General features: G+C 45.8%; 3 protein-coding genes across 4 annotated transcripts in view; 1 reads left to right on the top strand and 2 right to left on the bottom strand.

Moving 5' to 3' along the window:
• Positions 1–4,849: 4,849 nt before the first annotated feature.
• On the top strand, positions 4,850–10,290 carry LOC138214127 (zinc finger protein 287-like). The gene is made up of 7 exons (XM_069175494.1): positions 4,850–5,074; positions 5,779–5,894; positions 5,989–6,104; positions 6,182–6,423; positions 6,542–6,654; positions 7,229–7,536; positions 7,618–10,290. Exons 1-7 carry the CDS (start codon positions 4,850–4,852, stop codon positions 8,448–8,450), a joined length of 1,953 nt encoding a protein of 650 aa, XP_069031595.1. The 3' UTR covers positions 8,451–10,290.
• LOC138214179 (ceramide-1-phosphate transfer protein-like) lies at positions 6,467–13,278 on the bottom strand. The gene is made up of 7 exons (XM_069175563.1): positions 13,022–13,278; positions 11,267–11,331; positions 10,072–10,256; positions 9,672–9,837; positions 9,394–9,590; positions 9,034–9,264; positions 6,467–7,548 (listed from the first exon to the last, which is right to left on the bottom strand). The coding sequence occupies exons 1-6, from the start codon at positions 13,110–13,112 to the stop codon at positions 9,036–9,038; spliced, it is 933 nt and encodes a 310-aa protein (XP_069031664.1). The 5' UTR covers positions 13,113–13,278; the 3' UTR covers positions 6,467–7,548; positions 9,034–9,035.
• Positions 13,279–13,576: 298 nt separating this feature from the next.
• Positions 13,577–17,160, bottom strand: part of LOC138214151 (F-box only protein 41-like) — a 14,867-nt gene continuing 11,283 nt past the window's right edge. For both annotated transcript variants that reach the window (XM_069175524.1, XM_069175525.1), the window contains exons 13-17: positions 15,898–15,993; positions 15,591–15,709; positions 15,159–15,317; positions 14,957–15,072; positions 13,577–14,829 (exon numbers count right to left, since the gene is read on the bottom strand). In XM_069175524.1, the coding sequence (XP_069031625.1) occupies positions 14,767–14,829; positions 14,957–15,072; positions 15,159–15,317; positions 15,591–15,709; positions 15,898–15,993 (553 nt within the window). In that variant the 3' untranslated portion in view covers positions 13,577–14,766. The remainder of the gene's footprint in view (positions 14,830–14,956; positions 15,073–15,158; positions 15,318–15,590; positions 15,710–15,897; positions 15,994–17,160) is intronic.

Genomic DNA, 17,160 nt, shown 5'->3' with positions numbered 1-17,160 from the left:
ACATGAACACATGAACGGAACACATGAACAGAACACATGAACACATGAACGGAACACATGAACTTAACACATGAACACATGAACGGAACACATAAACACATGAACAAAACACATGAACACATGAACTGAACACATGAACACGAACTGAACACATGAACTGAACACATGAACGGAACACATGAACACATGAACGGAACACATGAACTGAACACATGAACACATGAACGGAACACATGAACTGAACACGAACACATGAACTGAACACATGAACGGAACACATGAACACATGAACAGAACATGAACACATGAACACATGAACTGAACACATGAACACATGAACAGAACACATGAACACATGAACTGAACACATGAAATGAACACATGAACACATGAACAGAACACATGAACTGAACACATGAACACATGAACTGAACACGAACGGAACACATGAACACATGAACTGAACACATGAACGGAACACATGAACTGAACACATGAACACATGAACTGAACACATGAACTGAACACATGAACGGAACACATGAACGGAACACATGAACAGAACACATGAACACATGAACTGAACACGAGCGGAACACATAAACACATGAACGGAACACATGAACACATGAACGGAACACATGAACAGAACACATGAACACATGAACGGAACACATGAACGGAACACATGAACTGAACACTTGAACACATGAACAAAACACATGAACACATGAACTGAACACATGAACACCTGAACTGAACACATGAACTGAACACATGAACACATGAACGGAACACATGAACTGAACACATGAACTGAACACATGAACACATGAACGGAACACATGAACACATGAACGGAACACATGAACTGAACACATGAACACATGAACTGAACACATGAACGGAACACATGAACACATGAACAGAACATGAACACATGAACTGAACACATGAACACATGAACTGAACACATGAAATGAACACATGAACTGAACACATGAACACATGAACTGAACACATGAACTGAACACATGAACGGAACACATGAACTGAACACATGAACAAAACACATGAACACATGAACTGAACACATGAACACATGAACTGAACACATGAACACATGAACACATGAACGGAACACATGAACACATGAACTGAACACATGAACGGAACACATGAACACATGAACGGAACACATGAACAGAACACGAACACATGAACTGAACACATGAACATATGAACAGAACACATGAACACATGAACTGAACACAAGAACGGAACACATGAACAGAACACATGAACGGAACACATGAACACATGAACGGAACACATGAACACATGAACAGAACACATGAACACATGAACGGAACACATGAACACATGAACTGAACACATTAACACATGAACAGAATACGAATGGAACACATGAACTGAACACATGAACGGAACACATGAACACATGAACAGAACACATGAACACATGAACAGAACACATGAACTGAACACATGAACTGAACACATGAACGGAACACATGAACACATGAACAGAACACATGAATGGAACACATGAACACATGAACGGAACACATGAACAGAACACATGAACAGAACACATGAACACATGAACGGAACACATGAACACATGAACGGAACACATGAACACATGAACTGAACACATGAACTGAACACATGAACACATGAACAGAATACGAATGGAATACATGAACTGAACACATGAACGGAACACATGAACACATGAACAGAACACATGAACACATGAACAGAACACATGAACTGAACACATGAACGGAACACATGAACACATGAACAGAACACATGAACGGAACACATGAACACATGAACGGAACACATGAACACATGAACGGAACACATGAACGGAACACATGAACACATGAACTGAACACATGAACGGAACACATGAACAGAACACATGAACTGAACACATGAACACATGAACGGAACACATGAACACATGAACTGAACACATGAACACATGAACTGAACACATGAACACATGAACTGAACACATGAACGGAACACATGAACACATGAACTGAACACATGAACGGAACACATGAACACAACACATGAACACATGAACGGAACACATGAACACATGAACGGAACACATGAACACATGAACAGAACACATGAACGGAACATGAACACATGAACGGAACACATGAACACATGAACGGAACACATGAACAGAACACATGAACACATGAACGGAACACATGAACACATGAACTGAACACATGAACAGAACACATGAACTGAACACATGAACGGAACACATGAACACATGAACGGAACACATGAACACATGAACTGAACACATGAACTGAACACGTGAACACATGAACTGAACACATGAACACATGAACTGAACACATGAACACATGAACGGAACACATGAACACATGAACTGAACACATGAACGGAACATATGAACACAACACATGAACACATGAACGGAACACATGAACACATGAACGGAACACATGAACACATGAACGGAACACATGAACACATGAACTGAACACATGAACTGAACACATGAACACGAACAGAATACGAATGGAACACATGAACTGAACACATGAACGGAACACATGAACACATGAACAGAACACATGAACACATGAACAGAACACATGAACTGAACACATGAACTGAACACATGAACACATGAACAGAACACATGAACGGAACACATGAACACATGAACGGAACACATGAACACATGAACGGAACACATGAACAGAACACATGAACACATGAACGGAACACATGAACACATGAACGGAACACATGAACACAACACATGAACACATGAACGGAACACATGAACGGAACACATGAACACATGAACAGAACACATGAACACATGAACGGAACACATGAACACATGAACTGAACACATGAACTGAACACATGAACACATGAACTGAACACATGAACACATGAACAGAATACGAATGGAACACATGAACTGAACACATGAACGGAACACATGAACACATGAACAGAACACATGAACACATGAACAGAACACATGAACTGAACATGAACTGAACACATGAACGGAACACATGAACACATGAACAGAACACATGAACGGAACACGAACACATGAACGGGACACATGAACACATGAACGGAACACATGAACAGAACACATGAACACATGAACGGAACACATGAACACATGAACTGAACACATGAACAGAACACATGAACACATGAACTGAACACATGAACGGAACACATGAACACAAACAGAACACATGAACTGAACACATGAACGGAACACATGAACAGAACACATGAACTGAACACATGAACACATGAACAGAACACATGAACACATGAACTGAACACGTGAACACATGAACGGAACACATGAACACATGAACTGAACACATGAACTGAACACATGAACACATGAACTGAACACATGAACACATGAACGGAACACATGAACGGAACACATGAACACATGAACTGAACATGAACGGAACACATGAACAACAGAACACGAACACATGAACGGAACACTTGAACACATGAACTGAACACATGAACGGAACACATGAACACATGAACTGAACACATGAACACATGAACTGAACACATGAACAACAGAACACGAACACATGAACGGAACACTTGAACACATGAACTGAACACATGAACGGAACACATGAACACATGAACAGAACACAGCAACCAGCAACGAGCTCCAGACCCAAAGTAGAAGATTTGAAGGACCCGGATTATCAAATACACTCAAGGTGACGAGTCCCAATGTCGACCCAGCGACAACAGCACAATGCATCTGTTCACTGCATGTACGAAAGTATGTGGACGGCCCAGAGGTCACCGAGGTCACAGACGTCACAAAGGTTACAGAGGTCACCGAGGTCACAGAGGTCACAAAGGTTACAGAGGTCACCGAGGTCACAGAGGTCACAAAGGTTACAGAGGTCACTGAGGTCACAGAGGTTACAGAGGTCACAGAGGTCACAAAGGTTACAGAGGTCACCGAGGTCACAAAGGTTACAGAGGTCACAGAGGTTACAGAGGTCACAGAGGTCACAAAGGTTACAGAGGTCACCGTTTGGTTTTTAGGTGTTTCCGAAGAAGAGAAAACTGTTTTTTTAAATACTACTTTATATTTCAATTTAGTCAGGAAGTATTCAGAGTGTCGTCTCTTCATCATCATCATCATCATCATCACTGAGTTCCTCACGTTAACGTGACCTCTGGTACCTGAACATTAGTGACGTTACCATGGAAACCTGAAACTGGAGCAGACAAACATCAGATTTTGGGTTAAACTCTGTAAACGGTCATCAGAGACCCTTGAAAGTCTTCAGAAAGTCTCCGGCGATGAAGCGATGAGAACAGGTGTGTTTCCATGTCGTTGCCCTGCAGGTGCTTTTGGCCCCGAGTTCGGTCTGTCAGGAAGAAGAAGCGCGGGAGACGTCGCCTCGGTGACGCAGACGACCATCGGAGTCTCCGGATCTGCGTCGTGGAAGACTCCCAGACGGAGGTGATCTCTAACAGCGGTACGTTCAAACACTCATCGGTTCATCGCAGAAACAATATAAACAATAAACCAGGTGCGTTTGGAATAAAATCATTTCAGCTTCTTTAGAGAGGATTTCTTCATTTCCTAGTTTGACTTCTACTTGGACTTAATTCTGTTTTATTTCCGTGTTTGTTTTACAAGTTATGAATTTTAAATCCGTCACAGGAAGAGTTTCTTCTTTTTGATTCTTCATCTGTTTTTTCTGCTCCAGTGTTGCACAAATATCCGATGCAGCACCTGAAGTGTCCTCGAGGGCTTGCGGAGGCCGACTTCCTGGACCCGCTGAGGTCACGCTTCCCTCAGCTGGCCGCCGGGCAGCCGTTCGACATCTTCACATCCGGCCGAAGCCGGCGACTGCAGCCTCTGAGGGTGACGGCGGTGACTCCCGAGGGGATCCTCGGGGCCCTCGGGGCCCTCGGGGCCGGACGATCGGCCGTCTACGTCCGACTGAAGGTCGTCTGATGAATTCTTAACTGTTAAAGTTAGACATGTGGGACAATGAGGTAATCACGAAAATATTTCAGTTGACGAGGAGGTTTCTTTTTTATGGTTTATCTGTCTTGTCGGGTGTTTTGACAACAACAGGGTCAAAACAGGCCTTTTGAATCCCGTGTTTTTACCAAGCTGCCCAGTTTTCACTGTCTGTAGCTTGTTGTTTTTACACCAACAAGAAAACTAAAATTGTGAATAACATTAATATTTGACGAGGGGGGCGGTTGTGCCTGTTTGTTATAAAGCCAGGAGAATATTTCTAGTCTTTTAGGTTATTTTTATAACCCGGGTTCACCTGCCGTTGTGATGACAGTCTGGAAACCATCGAGGTCTGAAGGACCAATCAGAGACTAGCAGGGCGGCTGCGAGGAGGGCCAACGATGGCGACCGCCACATGCGGTGCATCGTGCTGCTCCGATGGTTTTAAAATGAGCCCGTAAGGACTCGACGGCTGGAAGCAGCCCGACACGTTCGTGCTGCGAGTTTGTTGGAACTTTCTCTCATTCTGGAGTCAGTTTCCACCCGGTGAGGCGAGCTGCTGTTTGTCGGGGCATTACGACATCACCGGGGTAACGTTCCTCCCGCCCGTCTGGGCGTCCCGTTACCAGCTGGCTGATCACACGGCAGCTTTAAGAGTCGTTGTTGTTTCTGCTGAACTTTTCCAGAGAGCCGAGGATCCTCGGAGCAGCGAAGACGCTCCTCCTCCTCCTCACGAACCGGAAGGCGACTTCGGGACGAACGCTGCCGCGACGCCGGCCGATCCGACCGCAGTGAGCCGGAGGTAACGAGAAGCGAAGGTTTGCTCACATCTCGGCGTCTCTCGGGGTTCAGCCGCTGAACCACGTTCTCTCTGGTGTCAGGTTATCGTCTCCCAGAGATCCGTCTGACAGGCGGCGGCCGGGCCGGCCTCGGCTCGGAGACCGACCCGCTCACCATCTGCTCAGGTTCTGTATGCTGGAGGTCTCTCGGTCCGACGCGCCCTCGAAAAGCGGTAAATATTAAACACGGAGGAATGTTCGGTGAAGGTTGTTCTCGAGTGCGACGCCGCTGAACCCGTCGCCGTTCCAGGGATGCTGAAGTCGCCGGTTCAGGACTTGAAGTGTCCCCGTGGTCTCCCGGAGGCCGACTTCCTGGATCTGCTGAGGTCGGCCTTCCCTCAGCTGGCTGGAGACGACAAACCGTTCCACATCTTCAAGTTGGACCGCAGCAGGAGACTCCATCGGCTCGCCGTGAAGACGCTGACGCCGGAGGAGATCTACAGGACCATCAAGTCCACCGGGGTCAGAAACACCGTCTACATCAGGCTGGAGGTACACGGAGACAAAAGGACTTCAAGAACACGACACCGACCTGTTTAAAACAACTGATCTGTTTAATGCTCGTGAAAAAGGGTTTTTAGAACATTAATTTGGGAACAAACTCTTGCAGACGGGAAAGGAGGAGGAGGAGAAGGAGGAGGAGCTTCAGCTTTTCCCAACCAATGACGACTCAATGTCCACCGGCGCCACGGCGATAAAAGATGGAGCTGCGCTGCGTTCAAGGTAATCTGAGCTGAGAGCGATCAGTCAGTTTCTTTACACAAGTTCCTGACCACACATTTTATTAATCATTTTATTGTACAGAATTAATTAAAAAAAACATAATGTTACTTAATTTTCTGGGTTTTATCAGTACTAATCAGTAAAATGTCAAACGATACGCAGACAACTCAACAAAAACAGAAGAAACTCCATCATCTATACCCGCTTTTTCCTGAGCAGGGTCACGGGGGGGCGGAGCCTATCCCAGCTCACTTTGGACAGATCACCGGTCCATCACAGAACCAACACGGAGACAGACCGAAACAGAACGTTCACGCTCTCATTCACACCTGAGGGACATTTATTTTTTCCATTAACATAAACATGAATCAGTTATTTTACACTAAGTAGACGTTAGATAATGATGCCAGTCAGCTCACGATGTTCAGTCAAAAAACCCGTTCATTAGATAATAAGTGCTGTTATATTTCCATGTACAGTTTCCTGGATCAGATTAACAGGTGAAGATCAGACCTCAGATATGTCGGCTTCTCCGTGCAGCTACTTTTTAAATTCCTGAATTTCTTCTGTCCAGCGGTTCAACATCACAACAAGCAGACCTGAAGGCAGAAGGACACGCAGAAGGACACGCAGAAGGACACGCAGCGGACTCCAGACAGGAAGACGGAGACGCAGACTGGAACCCCGAGCTGCAGCCTCCGAGGACAAGGAGGAGGGGAGGAGTCGAGGGAGTGGGAGGAGTCGGAGGCGGTGTGGCGGGGCCTGAGAGCAGTAAGCGGCCCTGTAGAGTTTGTGGAGTTTTGTACAGGATCTCCAACAGCTTGATCAAACACGCCTGGAGACACGTGGACGAGCTTCAGGCCGTTTGCGGCGTGTGCGGAGGTCGGTTTGATTCTGTGGAAGAGTTAAAGGAACATCTTAGAAAGTACAAAAACACTCACAACTGTTTGCATTGTGGTTAATCTTTCCTGACGGTCGCCGGCCTCAACTCCCACACCTCCCTGCACAGCGGAGACCGGCCGTACAAATGCAGCGTTTGCGGCAAAGGCTTCGGCCTGCCGTCCGCGCTGAGCGTTCACCGCTGGACCCACGTGGCCGACAAACCGCACAAGTGCCACGTTTGCTCCAAATCGTTCGGCCTGCGGGCTCAGCTCCGAGCTCACGGCAAGACGCACGCCGGCAGAGACAAATACCACTGCACCATCTGCGGTAAGACCGTCGCCGACCTCAGCTCTCTGAACCGCCATCGACTGACTCACTCGGGGGAGCGGCGCTTCGGCTGCGAGGTGTGCGGGAAGCGTTTCAAACTTCCCGGCACGCTGAAGTCCCACGAGAAGATCCGCACGGCGCGCGAGCGGCCGTTCCTCTGCCACGTCTGCTGCAAAACCTTCCACTCCAACAGCAGCCTGAAGATTCACATCAGGACGCACGGCGGCGAGCGGCCGTTCGTCTGCGCCGCGTGCGGTAAAGACTTCACGGGCGGCGGCGACCTCGAGGCTCACGTGCGAGTTCACACCGGAGAGACGCCGTTCGTCTGCGACGAGTGCGGCCGCCGCTTCAAGCGCAAGACCAACCTGAACAACCACATCAGGCGCCACGCGGGCCTCCGGCCGTACGTGTGCACGGTCTGCGGCCGGACCTGCTCGCGGCAGGAACACCTGACGGTTCACATGAGGACCCACAACGGAGAGAGACCGTACCGCTGCACCGCCTGCAGCAAAACCTTCACCCAGAGCCACTGTCTGAAAACACACATGAAGATCCACCCGGCCGACTCAGAGAGACACGCACGCTGAAGAAGTTCCCTGGAGGGTTGATGTGTTTTCATGGGAAGTTCCTTCTTGCCAACAATCATGACAATCATCATGTAGATGAAACATGAATCACGAATGTTTTGGTATTCCTCCTTGTTTTTTCTCCTGTTGTCCCTTTTAACTTTGTATTCTCCTTCGTTTGTGGCCACGGAAACATCTGGAGCTGCTGTTGCATTGAAGATGAGTCGGGAACGGGACGTTTCCTCCAACTGAGCAGCTTAAATTCAGTCCACAAAGTAACAATTCTTCATTTGCTTCAGAAATGTTTTCTGGTGATGAAACCGCCTCGTGACCCTGAATGCAGCATGCGGTGCCTTAACGTGCCCGTCGGAAGCAGATTCCTGCTTTTCTATTCACGGTCGCAGTAAAATAAAGATGGTGCTCGTTCTATGTTGTGTTCGGCTGTGAAGAACAGAGTCCCATGTTTGCTCTGAAGAAATAAATGTAACCAAAGTGAAAGTCCGTCTATAAAGTCATCGACGCCTCGTTGGACTTTTTCAGCTCCTGTTTTTGCTTCGTTGCCGACGAATCTACGACGAGCGGCAGGAATGGTTTCAGTTCTCACCGTCAGGGCAGCTCCAGCATGCCGTGTTCGGCGAGGATTCGTTGGGTTCGCGTGTGCACCGGCGTCAGGGCGTCGATGATGATGCGCAGAACGGGCGTGGCCTCCCGCTGGTTCTGCACACAGACCAGCTGCAGGAAGTGCTTCCTGTCCGGGAGGCCGAGGAAGAGGAACTCTGCGGCCTGACGGAGCATCCAGTGATGGTGCGGCGCCAACGCCACCTGGTAGGCATCCCTGAAGGAAGAACGCAAGACACACGAGCAGGTCAAAAACGTTACACTGGTTTTTGTGGGCAAACTGTAAAGTTGTGGAACAGTTTCAAATGTAAATCTTCTTCTTGGTGCCTAAAGACGGAGCTGTTACCGGCTCAGCTCTCCAGGCGTCTTGTATCGTCCGCCGGAGTCCGGTCCTTCGGCCAAACCCTCCAGCATCAGTTTGAGCCAGAGGAAGGAGCGATGCAGCCGCAGCAGCGTCCTGCAGCCCGAATCTGTGCGGCGGGAAAAGTCGACCGCGCCCGCTTTGAGCTCCGCCTCCACCATGGACCGAACCGAACGATACGCCTCAAGAGATCAAATGTGAAACTGTCAGCTGTAAATCAATGTTTCACATCGTCCTGTTGCAAAACCAGCGTTCGGTCTCACCCCGTCGTCTAATCCAAACGCTGCTGGGGTTCGCGGTCCGGAGCGGTCGGCGTGCTTCCCATGAGCCTCTGCGGTGTGTTTCAGTGACAGCTTTCGAATCAGCACAACCTTTTCATTCACCTTCTGAGAAAAGAAGCTCACCATCGTCCCGAGAGACTCCATGAAACTGAGGACCAAAAGACAAATGTTGTCCACAGGTCCTACGTATTTTCAATACTTTTCTGTTTAACTCTTCTTAACATTTTTAAATCTGGATTTTTGGAAGAAAAAAAAAACGTTTTAGGAAGCGAGTGCAGCACAGGAAGCAACGACCTCCACGAGAACATCAGTGATGCACATGTAGCTGAAACCGTGCTGCGTTCAGGAACACTCTGAACTCAAAGAAAAGTGGTTTGTGTACTTGAGAAGCTGATCCCAGCTCTGCAGGTACCACTCCAGCAGGACGTCATCGTCATCGGTGGCAAGGCTCGACTTCAAATACAGCAGCAGACGCCAGGCCTGAAAGGACTGGCCGGTACACTCCTTAATGAGGGGCGGGGCTCCATCTGGCTCCGCCCATCCGTCCGGAACCAATGGAGGCTTAAACTTAAGAGAATTAAACCAAAGCTATTTCACTGAATGATCTTTGTGTTGTGTATAATTTCATTATGTAGTAATTTAGAGTCTTTGCTGTCATTTCAGCTCTCTTCATTTTTGTTTTGTCTGTGGTGGTTTTGTGTCTCTGTGGTGGTTTTGTGTCTCTGTGGTGGTTTTGTGTCTCTGTGGTGGTTTTGTATGTCTGTGGTGGTTTTGTGTCTCTGGTGGTGGTTGTGTCTCTGTGGTGTTTTTGTGTCTGTGATGGTTTTGTGTCTCTGTGGTGGTTTTGTGTGTCTGTGGTGGTTGTGTGTCTGGTGCTTATGTGTCTGTGGTGGTTGTGTGTCTGTGGTGGTTGTGTGTCTGGTGGTTGTGTGTCTGGTGGTTGTGTGTCTGTGGTGGTTGTGTGTCTGTGGTGGTTGTGTGTCTGGTGTTTGTGTGTCTGTGGTGGTTGTGTGTCTGTGGTGGTTGTGTGTCTGTGGTGGTTGTGTGTCTGGTGGTTGTGTGTCTGTGGTGGTTGTGTGTCTGTGGTGGTTGTGTGTCTGTGGTGGTTGTGTGTCTGGTGGTTGTGTGTCTGTGGTGGTTGTGTGTCTGTGGTGGTTGTGTGTCTGGTGGTTGTGTGTCTGGTGGTTGTGTGTCTGTGGTGGTTGTGTGTCTGGTGGTTGTGTGTCTGTGGTGGTTGTGTGTCTGTGGTGGTTGTGTGTCTGGTGGTTGTGTGTCTGGTGGTTGTGTGTCTGTCAGTGTGTCCTCTGACCATGTGGATCTATTCCAGACTAACTCAATCTTTCAGTGTTTGTTTACATTCTCCAGCAGACTTTGATCCTTCAAAATAGAAAATAGAACCCAACAGTTCACATGAATAACAGGTGACTCATCAAGTAGATAAGTCAGAGACAGTTTGGTCGGTCCGTCCAGACTATGATCCTTCTTCTACCAACTCCATTCAAGTTCAGTTTTAGGGTTACAGTTTTGTCAATGACAGTCGTCACAACTACAGAAATCCAAGTGTGAGTTCGTCCTACCGTTTGGCGGGAAAAACTCCAACATGGCTGCCGTGCGGCGCCGCAGTCTCCGACTCCACCTGGAGCTGAACACAAACCAGATCAATTGAGTTGAAGTTAAAGATTATAACGTTGGTTATTAATTAATTAATTAATGTCTTACAGAGGAACACACACCCCTCATTTTGACCAGGTGCTATAGACCTTTTGTCATATTTTGGGGGACATATTAATGGATGCCTTTTTTTGTATTTTCAACGACCTATCATCGTAGGACTTTTTTTTAAATGGTGGACACCATGTCGTGGTTAGAACTGTCGCCTCATAGTAGAAAGGTTCTGGGTTCGATCCCCGATCAGGATGATTTTGTGTGTTGTGAAAATAAAGTCATATTATAGTAAGTCCTACATAATGAAGAAAAATAAAACTATCAGTTGTCTGGTCAAATGGGCTAGTGGTTAGCAGTGTTTCCTCCCAATCAGAAGGTTGCAGGTTCAATACCTTCCCTGGATGGAAGACACAAACGTTTCATGAGAAACCCCATCTTCAACGTCAGAAGGTTCTGGTTTAGATCCAAGGGCAGTTTTGCAAAAACAGTCATACTATAGTATGTCCTACAAAGTAAAAATGAAAACTGGTCTTGCATGTCTGGTAAAATGGGATAGTGGTTCGTAGTGTTGACTCCCAGTCAGAAGGTTCCAGGTTCGAAATCTCCCCTGGATGGAAGAACATTAACATCTCAGATGAAAAGTACCGTTCAGGGCAAGAATTGAACCTGGAACCTTCTGACTGGAAGGCAACAACACAAACCACTGCACCATGGTGCTTTCTTCCTAAACATGTTTAAAAGTCCTATAAGTAATATAAGTCAAACAAAATACAATAAAAGCAGCACATCGGCACATTTCCAAGCCAGCGTTGTCATCTCACTATCTAGAGGTTCTGGGTTCGATCAGGAACTTAGTGTGTGGAGAATTGCATGTTCTTGCTTGTGGGGTGACTCTTTGTCACATTTACGACGACATGCATGATTACATTGCATGACATTTGTTTTAGATTAGACTATATGCATGACAACATGCATAATTTAGTCATCCATATTAAGGATGACATAGTTTACTTTTAGGTTATTACTGATGCAGGAACATGCAACTTCCACATGTCAAGTCCAGGCAGGGATCGAACCTGGGACCTCTAGACTGTGAGACAACAACGCTGACAACTGCACCAATGTGCTGGCTTCTATAATGTGAACGGAAGTCATACTTATGGCATGTCGTCAGAAATAACAGAAAAAAGTTATTCTGTAGTATGTCGTCCAAAATCTATAAAAAAAAAAACTTTACCAATGGTTGCAGTGGTTAACATGAACGGAAGTCAGACTACAGCATGTCGTCCAAAATATCATGAAGTCAGACTACAGCATGTCATATTTCAGACAACATGCTATAGTCTGACCTGTTTTACTTCACTATGTCGCCTGGATTAGATTTTCTCAGTGCTAATTCACAAACGTTATCATGCTCATAATCGACACCGTCGACTATAAAGATGGACGACGGGTCACCACCTCCTACGACGTGACGGAAGTGAAACCAGAACGTTAGAAATGTTTGCTGCTCTTTTGCGTTGATGTCATTTCCCACCGTGCCGTGGTGAGCGGACGGCGGCGACGTCTATCAAACGGTCTTAAAAGGACTTTAAGTTATTTTAAGTGGTGAAAAGTAACAGAGGTGGAGCCAACATGGCCGACAAGTCTGAGTGACTTAAACTCACGTAGCCAGAAGGAGCTGATGAAGAGGAGCAGAGCCAGCATGGCCGACAGCAGCAGGTAACGAAGCAGCAGCGTCCGTCTGAGGAAAACCATGGCGACCACAACACACACAACACACACAACACACACACACAACACACACAACACACACAACACACACACACACTTTCACCACGACTCCTCACCGTTTCACACACAAGTTAAAACACATTAACAAGCCGTCACATGGCATCACATGCTCGCTCGCTGCCACAGACACAAACACCTCCAGACGACCTTTGAACCTGACCTTCGTCCTGCAGCAGCTTATCTCAACGACTGGAGGAAGACGAGGAAGAAACAAACACGCCGCTTCTGTTTGACACATTTGGAGCGGAGAAGGAGTTCGTCTGCAGTCGAACCCGAACCTGAGTCAAACAGGGCTCACTTTATTTAACTTAACGTCTCCCTGGCAACCACAGACTGTACCTTTAACACCTATAAACTCTTCACTTCCAGACACAGCGCCCCCTGTCTGTCCAGGTCTGAACGTCATGAAGCACAAGTCCACACAAAAGTGACTAAAAAGTGATTTATTGATGGTAAAATGACACGTAGCAAATACAACGTTGAAAGATACGTTTTTCATCAAAACATCTGCAGCTCTGACCAACAGATGGATTGATGATTGATTGGTTGATTGATTGATTGATTGGTTGATTGATTGATTGATTGATTGATTTGATGTCGCCATGCCTGCTTGTGCAAAAAGTATTTGTGCATACGTGTGTTCATGTGCTTATTTTGAAGGTAAAGCTAAAAGGGTTTAATAACACTTAAGGTGAGGCTGAAGGTTTTTAAGGTTTTTCATCATCTCAGAGTTATTGGCTTCTTTAGGTCGAACATGGACTGTCGGCGGGAGAAAGGAAAACTATGAACAAGGGCAGAAACTGGAAGAAAGATAAACGGTTGAGTTTTTTGGGGGTTAGAGGATTTTTTGTTTTTGCAGTGCTAAAAAATGACTTGTGTGGTCGACAAACAGGGTTTTAAAAGTTTTCCTGTAGAGTCGGAAACGTCGTCGTTTGAGGTTTGGTCAGAAACATGTTTATGGAAGTCGATATTTTTAAGGACCACTTTATGTTTCAGTGTTTGGGAGAGAGCAGGAACGAAATAAGGATCTGGGAGGAGGAGGAGCCAGAATTCACTTATTCTACCACCATTATTATTATTAACAGACATCTAAAAGTTTATGGTCCACTGGATTCAGCCTGAAAGTCATTTTTGTGTTTTTAATGGAATCATAAAAGACAGTTTTGAACGCATATTTGTTGCCTCGCCTGAAAAGAAAATCTATTTTGTAAGTCAAAACATTTGAACTTCAAATATAAGTTCCTGGACCAACTTATCTCTCACAGTTTGTGAGACTCTTTATTGTGTCGATTATTGAATCAGGCCGTTTTATTATAAATCAAAAATCTTTGTTTGTGGGTCAAAAACTTTGGGTTTTAAGTCCAAGCCGGGGTACGGGGGTTCGGGTAGGGGGCCAGGGTTCGGGGTACGGGTAGGGGGCCAGGGTTCGGGGTACGGAGGTTCGGGTAGGGGGCCAGGGTTCGGGGTACGGGGGTTCGGGTAGGGGGCCAGGGTTCGGGGTACGGGGGTTCGGGTAGGGGGCCAGGGTTCGGGGTACGGGGGTTCGGGGGTTTGAGGGTTCGGGACTGTTCGGGCAGTGAAGGTCTTCAGGTGTTGAAGTGATGTTCTTGTGTTGCGGTCAGGAGAATCCGTCAGCTTTAACCTGCAGGACGTCGCTCAGCCCAGGACGCTTCTGCAGGACCTGAGATCACATGACATGGGATCAAAAAAGGTGAGCCGGTTTCGCTCTACATATAAAGGTGTTAACAGACACCGGAGAGCCAATCAGAGGGCAGTATTTAACCTCTGCATTGTGCAGGTTGACTCACCTTCAGTGTGCTGAGAATCTCTCCAAACAGGTGTTGAGCTTCCTGAGAGTCCGGCTCTTCAAAGTAGTCCGAGACCGAGACCGAGACCTCGATGGACCTGAGGTGGTCGCATACACCTGCACAGGTAAACGGAGGCCTCGTTTACATCTGCAGTCGAGACAGGAAGTTACCGACGATGTGTTTCAGAGTCGGAGGGTCTCACTGTGGAAGTGCAGGATGGCCTGACCGCTGACCGGCGTGTGCGTCAGGATCAGCGTCTGCAGTCTTTTCAGTCCAGCTCTGCACAGCTCTGTCGCCGCCTGCAGGCCGAGGTCGGTAATACGCTCCAACTCCAACACCTGCAGGTGAGCGCAGCTACGCACTGCACACAAAACACACAAAACACACAAAACACACAAACAGGAATCACTCTGAACGCATCACTTCTGCACATCAACATGTTCGGCATTTCAGTTTTTTTTGTACCTTTTCAAGTAAAAAAAAATTAATAATCAAGATAAATTAGATGAAAGTAAAATTTCTCCGCTTTAATTTTTGTTTTTTGCTCACGCAACATTATGCTAAAATGAGTTTATTTATGCTAATGTTAGTTTGAACCCAGAGTTAGTTTTTATTATAATATTTTTTTACTCACCAACAGCCACCAATCCGTGAGTCCCACAGCTGGCCCCGCCCACACTGAGTGAGCAGAGGTGTGGCCAGCATCGACCAATCGTCTGCAAGCAGCGGTTACCGAAGCGAGTCGGCTGTTGGCTGAAACAAGGAAACACAGCGACACTCGAAGAGTTAGAAGGTAAAATTTCACCTTCAGACGTTATTATAAACTTCATTTATGCAACATTTGGTCTGAACTCAGGGTTCATTAAAAGGTTCTTGGTTCTCTGATGAAGCTCCTCAGGTTGAATCAATATGAAGTCTATCTACATTAAGAGTGGACTGACCAGGGGTGAGCTGGCGCCACCTGCAGGTGGCTGATGCTCCTGCAGCCCGCACCCAGGGCCCAGAGAACCTCCTGACCGAGAGGATCGGAAGAACTCCTGCAGGTGATCAGACAGGTAAACAGACATAAACAACAGGTAAACAACAGATAAACAACAGGTAAACAGACAGATAAACAACAGGCAAACAACAAATAAACAACAGATAAACAGACATAAACAACAGGTAAACAACAGATAAACAACAGATAAACAGAAGGTAAACAGACAGATACAAAATCAGATAATTAGACATAAACAACAGGTAAACAGACAGATAAACAGACATAAACAACAGATAAACAGAAAAATAAACAACAGGTAAACAGACATAAACAACAGGTAAACAGACATAAACAGCAGGTAAACAGACAGATAAACAGATAGATAAACAACAGGTAAACAGATAGATAAACAGCAGGTAAACAGACATAAACAGCAGGTAAACAGACAGATAAACAGACAGATAAACAACAGGTAAACAGACAGATAAACAACAGGTAAACAGACATAAACAACAGGTAAACAGACAGATAAACAACAGGTAAACAGACAGATAAACAACAGGCAAACAACAAATAAACAACAGATAAACAGACATAAACAACAGGTAAACAACAGATAAACAAAGATAAACAGAAGGTAAACAGACAGATACAAAATCAGATAATTAGACATAAACAACAGGTAAACAGACAGATAAACAGACATAAACAACAGGTAAACAGACAGATAAACAACAGGTAAACAGACAGGTAAACAGATAGATAAACAACAGGTAAACAGACATAAACAACAGGTAAACAGACATAAACAACGGGTAAACAGACAGATAGATAAACAACAGGTAAACAGACATGAACAGCAGGTAAACACATAAACAACAGGTAAACAGACAGATAAACAGATAGATAAACAACAGGTAAACAGACATAAACAACAGGTAAACAGACAGATAAACAACAGGCAAACAACAAATAAACAATAGATAAACAGACATAAACTACAGGTAAACAACAGATAAACAGACATAAACAACAGGTAAACAACAGGTAAACAGACATAAACAACAGGTAAACAGACAGATAAACAGATAGATAAACAACAGGTAAACAGACATAAACAACAGGTAAACAGACATAAACAACAGGTAAACAGACAGATAAACAACAGATAAACAGACATAAACAACAGGTAAACAACAGATAAACAAAGATAAACAGAAGG

The sequence above is a fragment of the Embiotoca jacksoni genome, unplaced genomic scaffold (assembly GCF_022577435.1).
Source record: "Embiotoca jacksoni isolate LCO1_2020_lvr unplaced genomic scaffold, fEmbJac1.0.p SCAF_68, whole genome shotgun sequence".
Taxonomy (NCBI): Eukaryota; Metazoa; Chordata; class Actinopteri; family Embiotocidae; genus Embiotoca; species Embiotoca jacksoni.
This window is presented reverse-complemented; position numbering and strand designations above follow the sequence as displayed.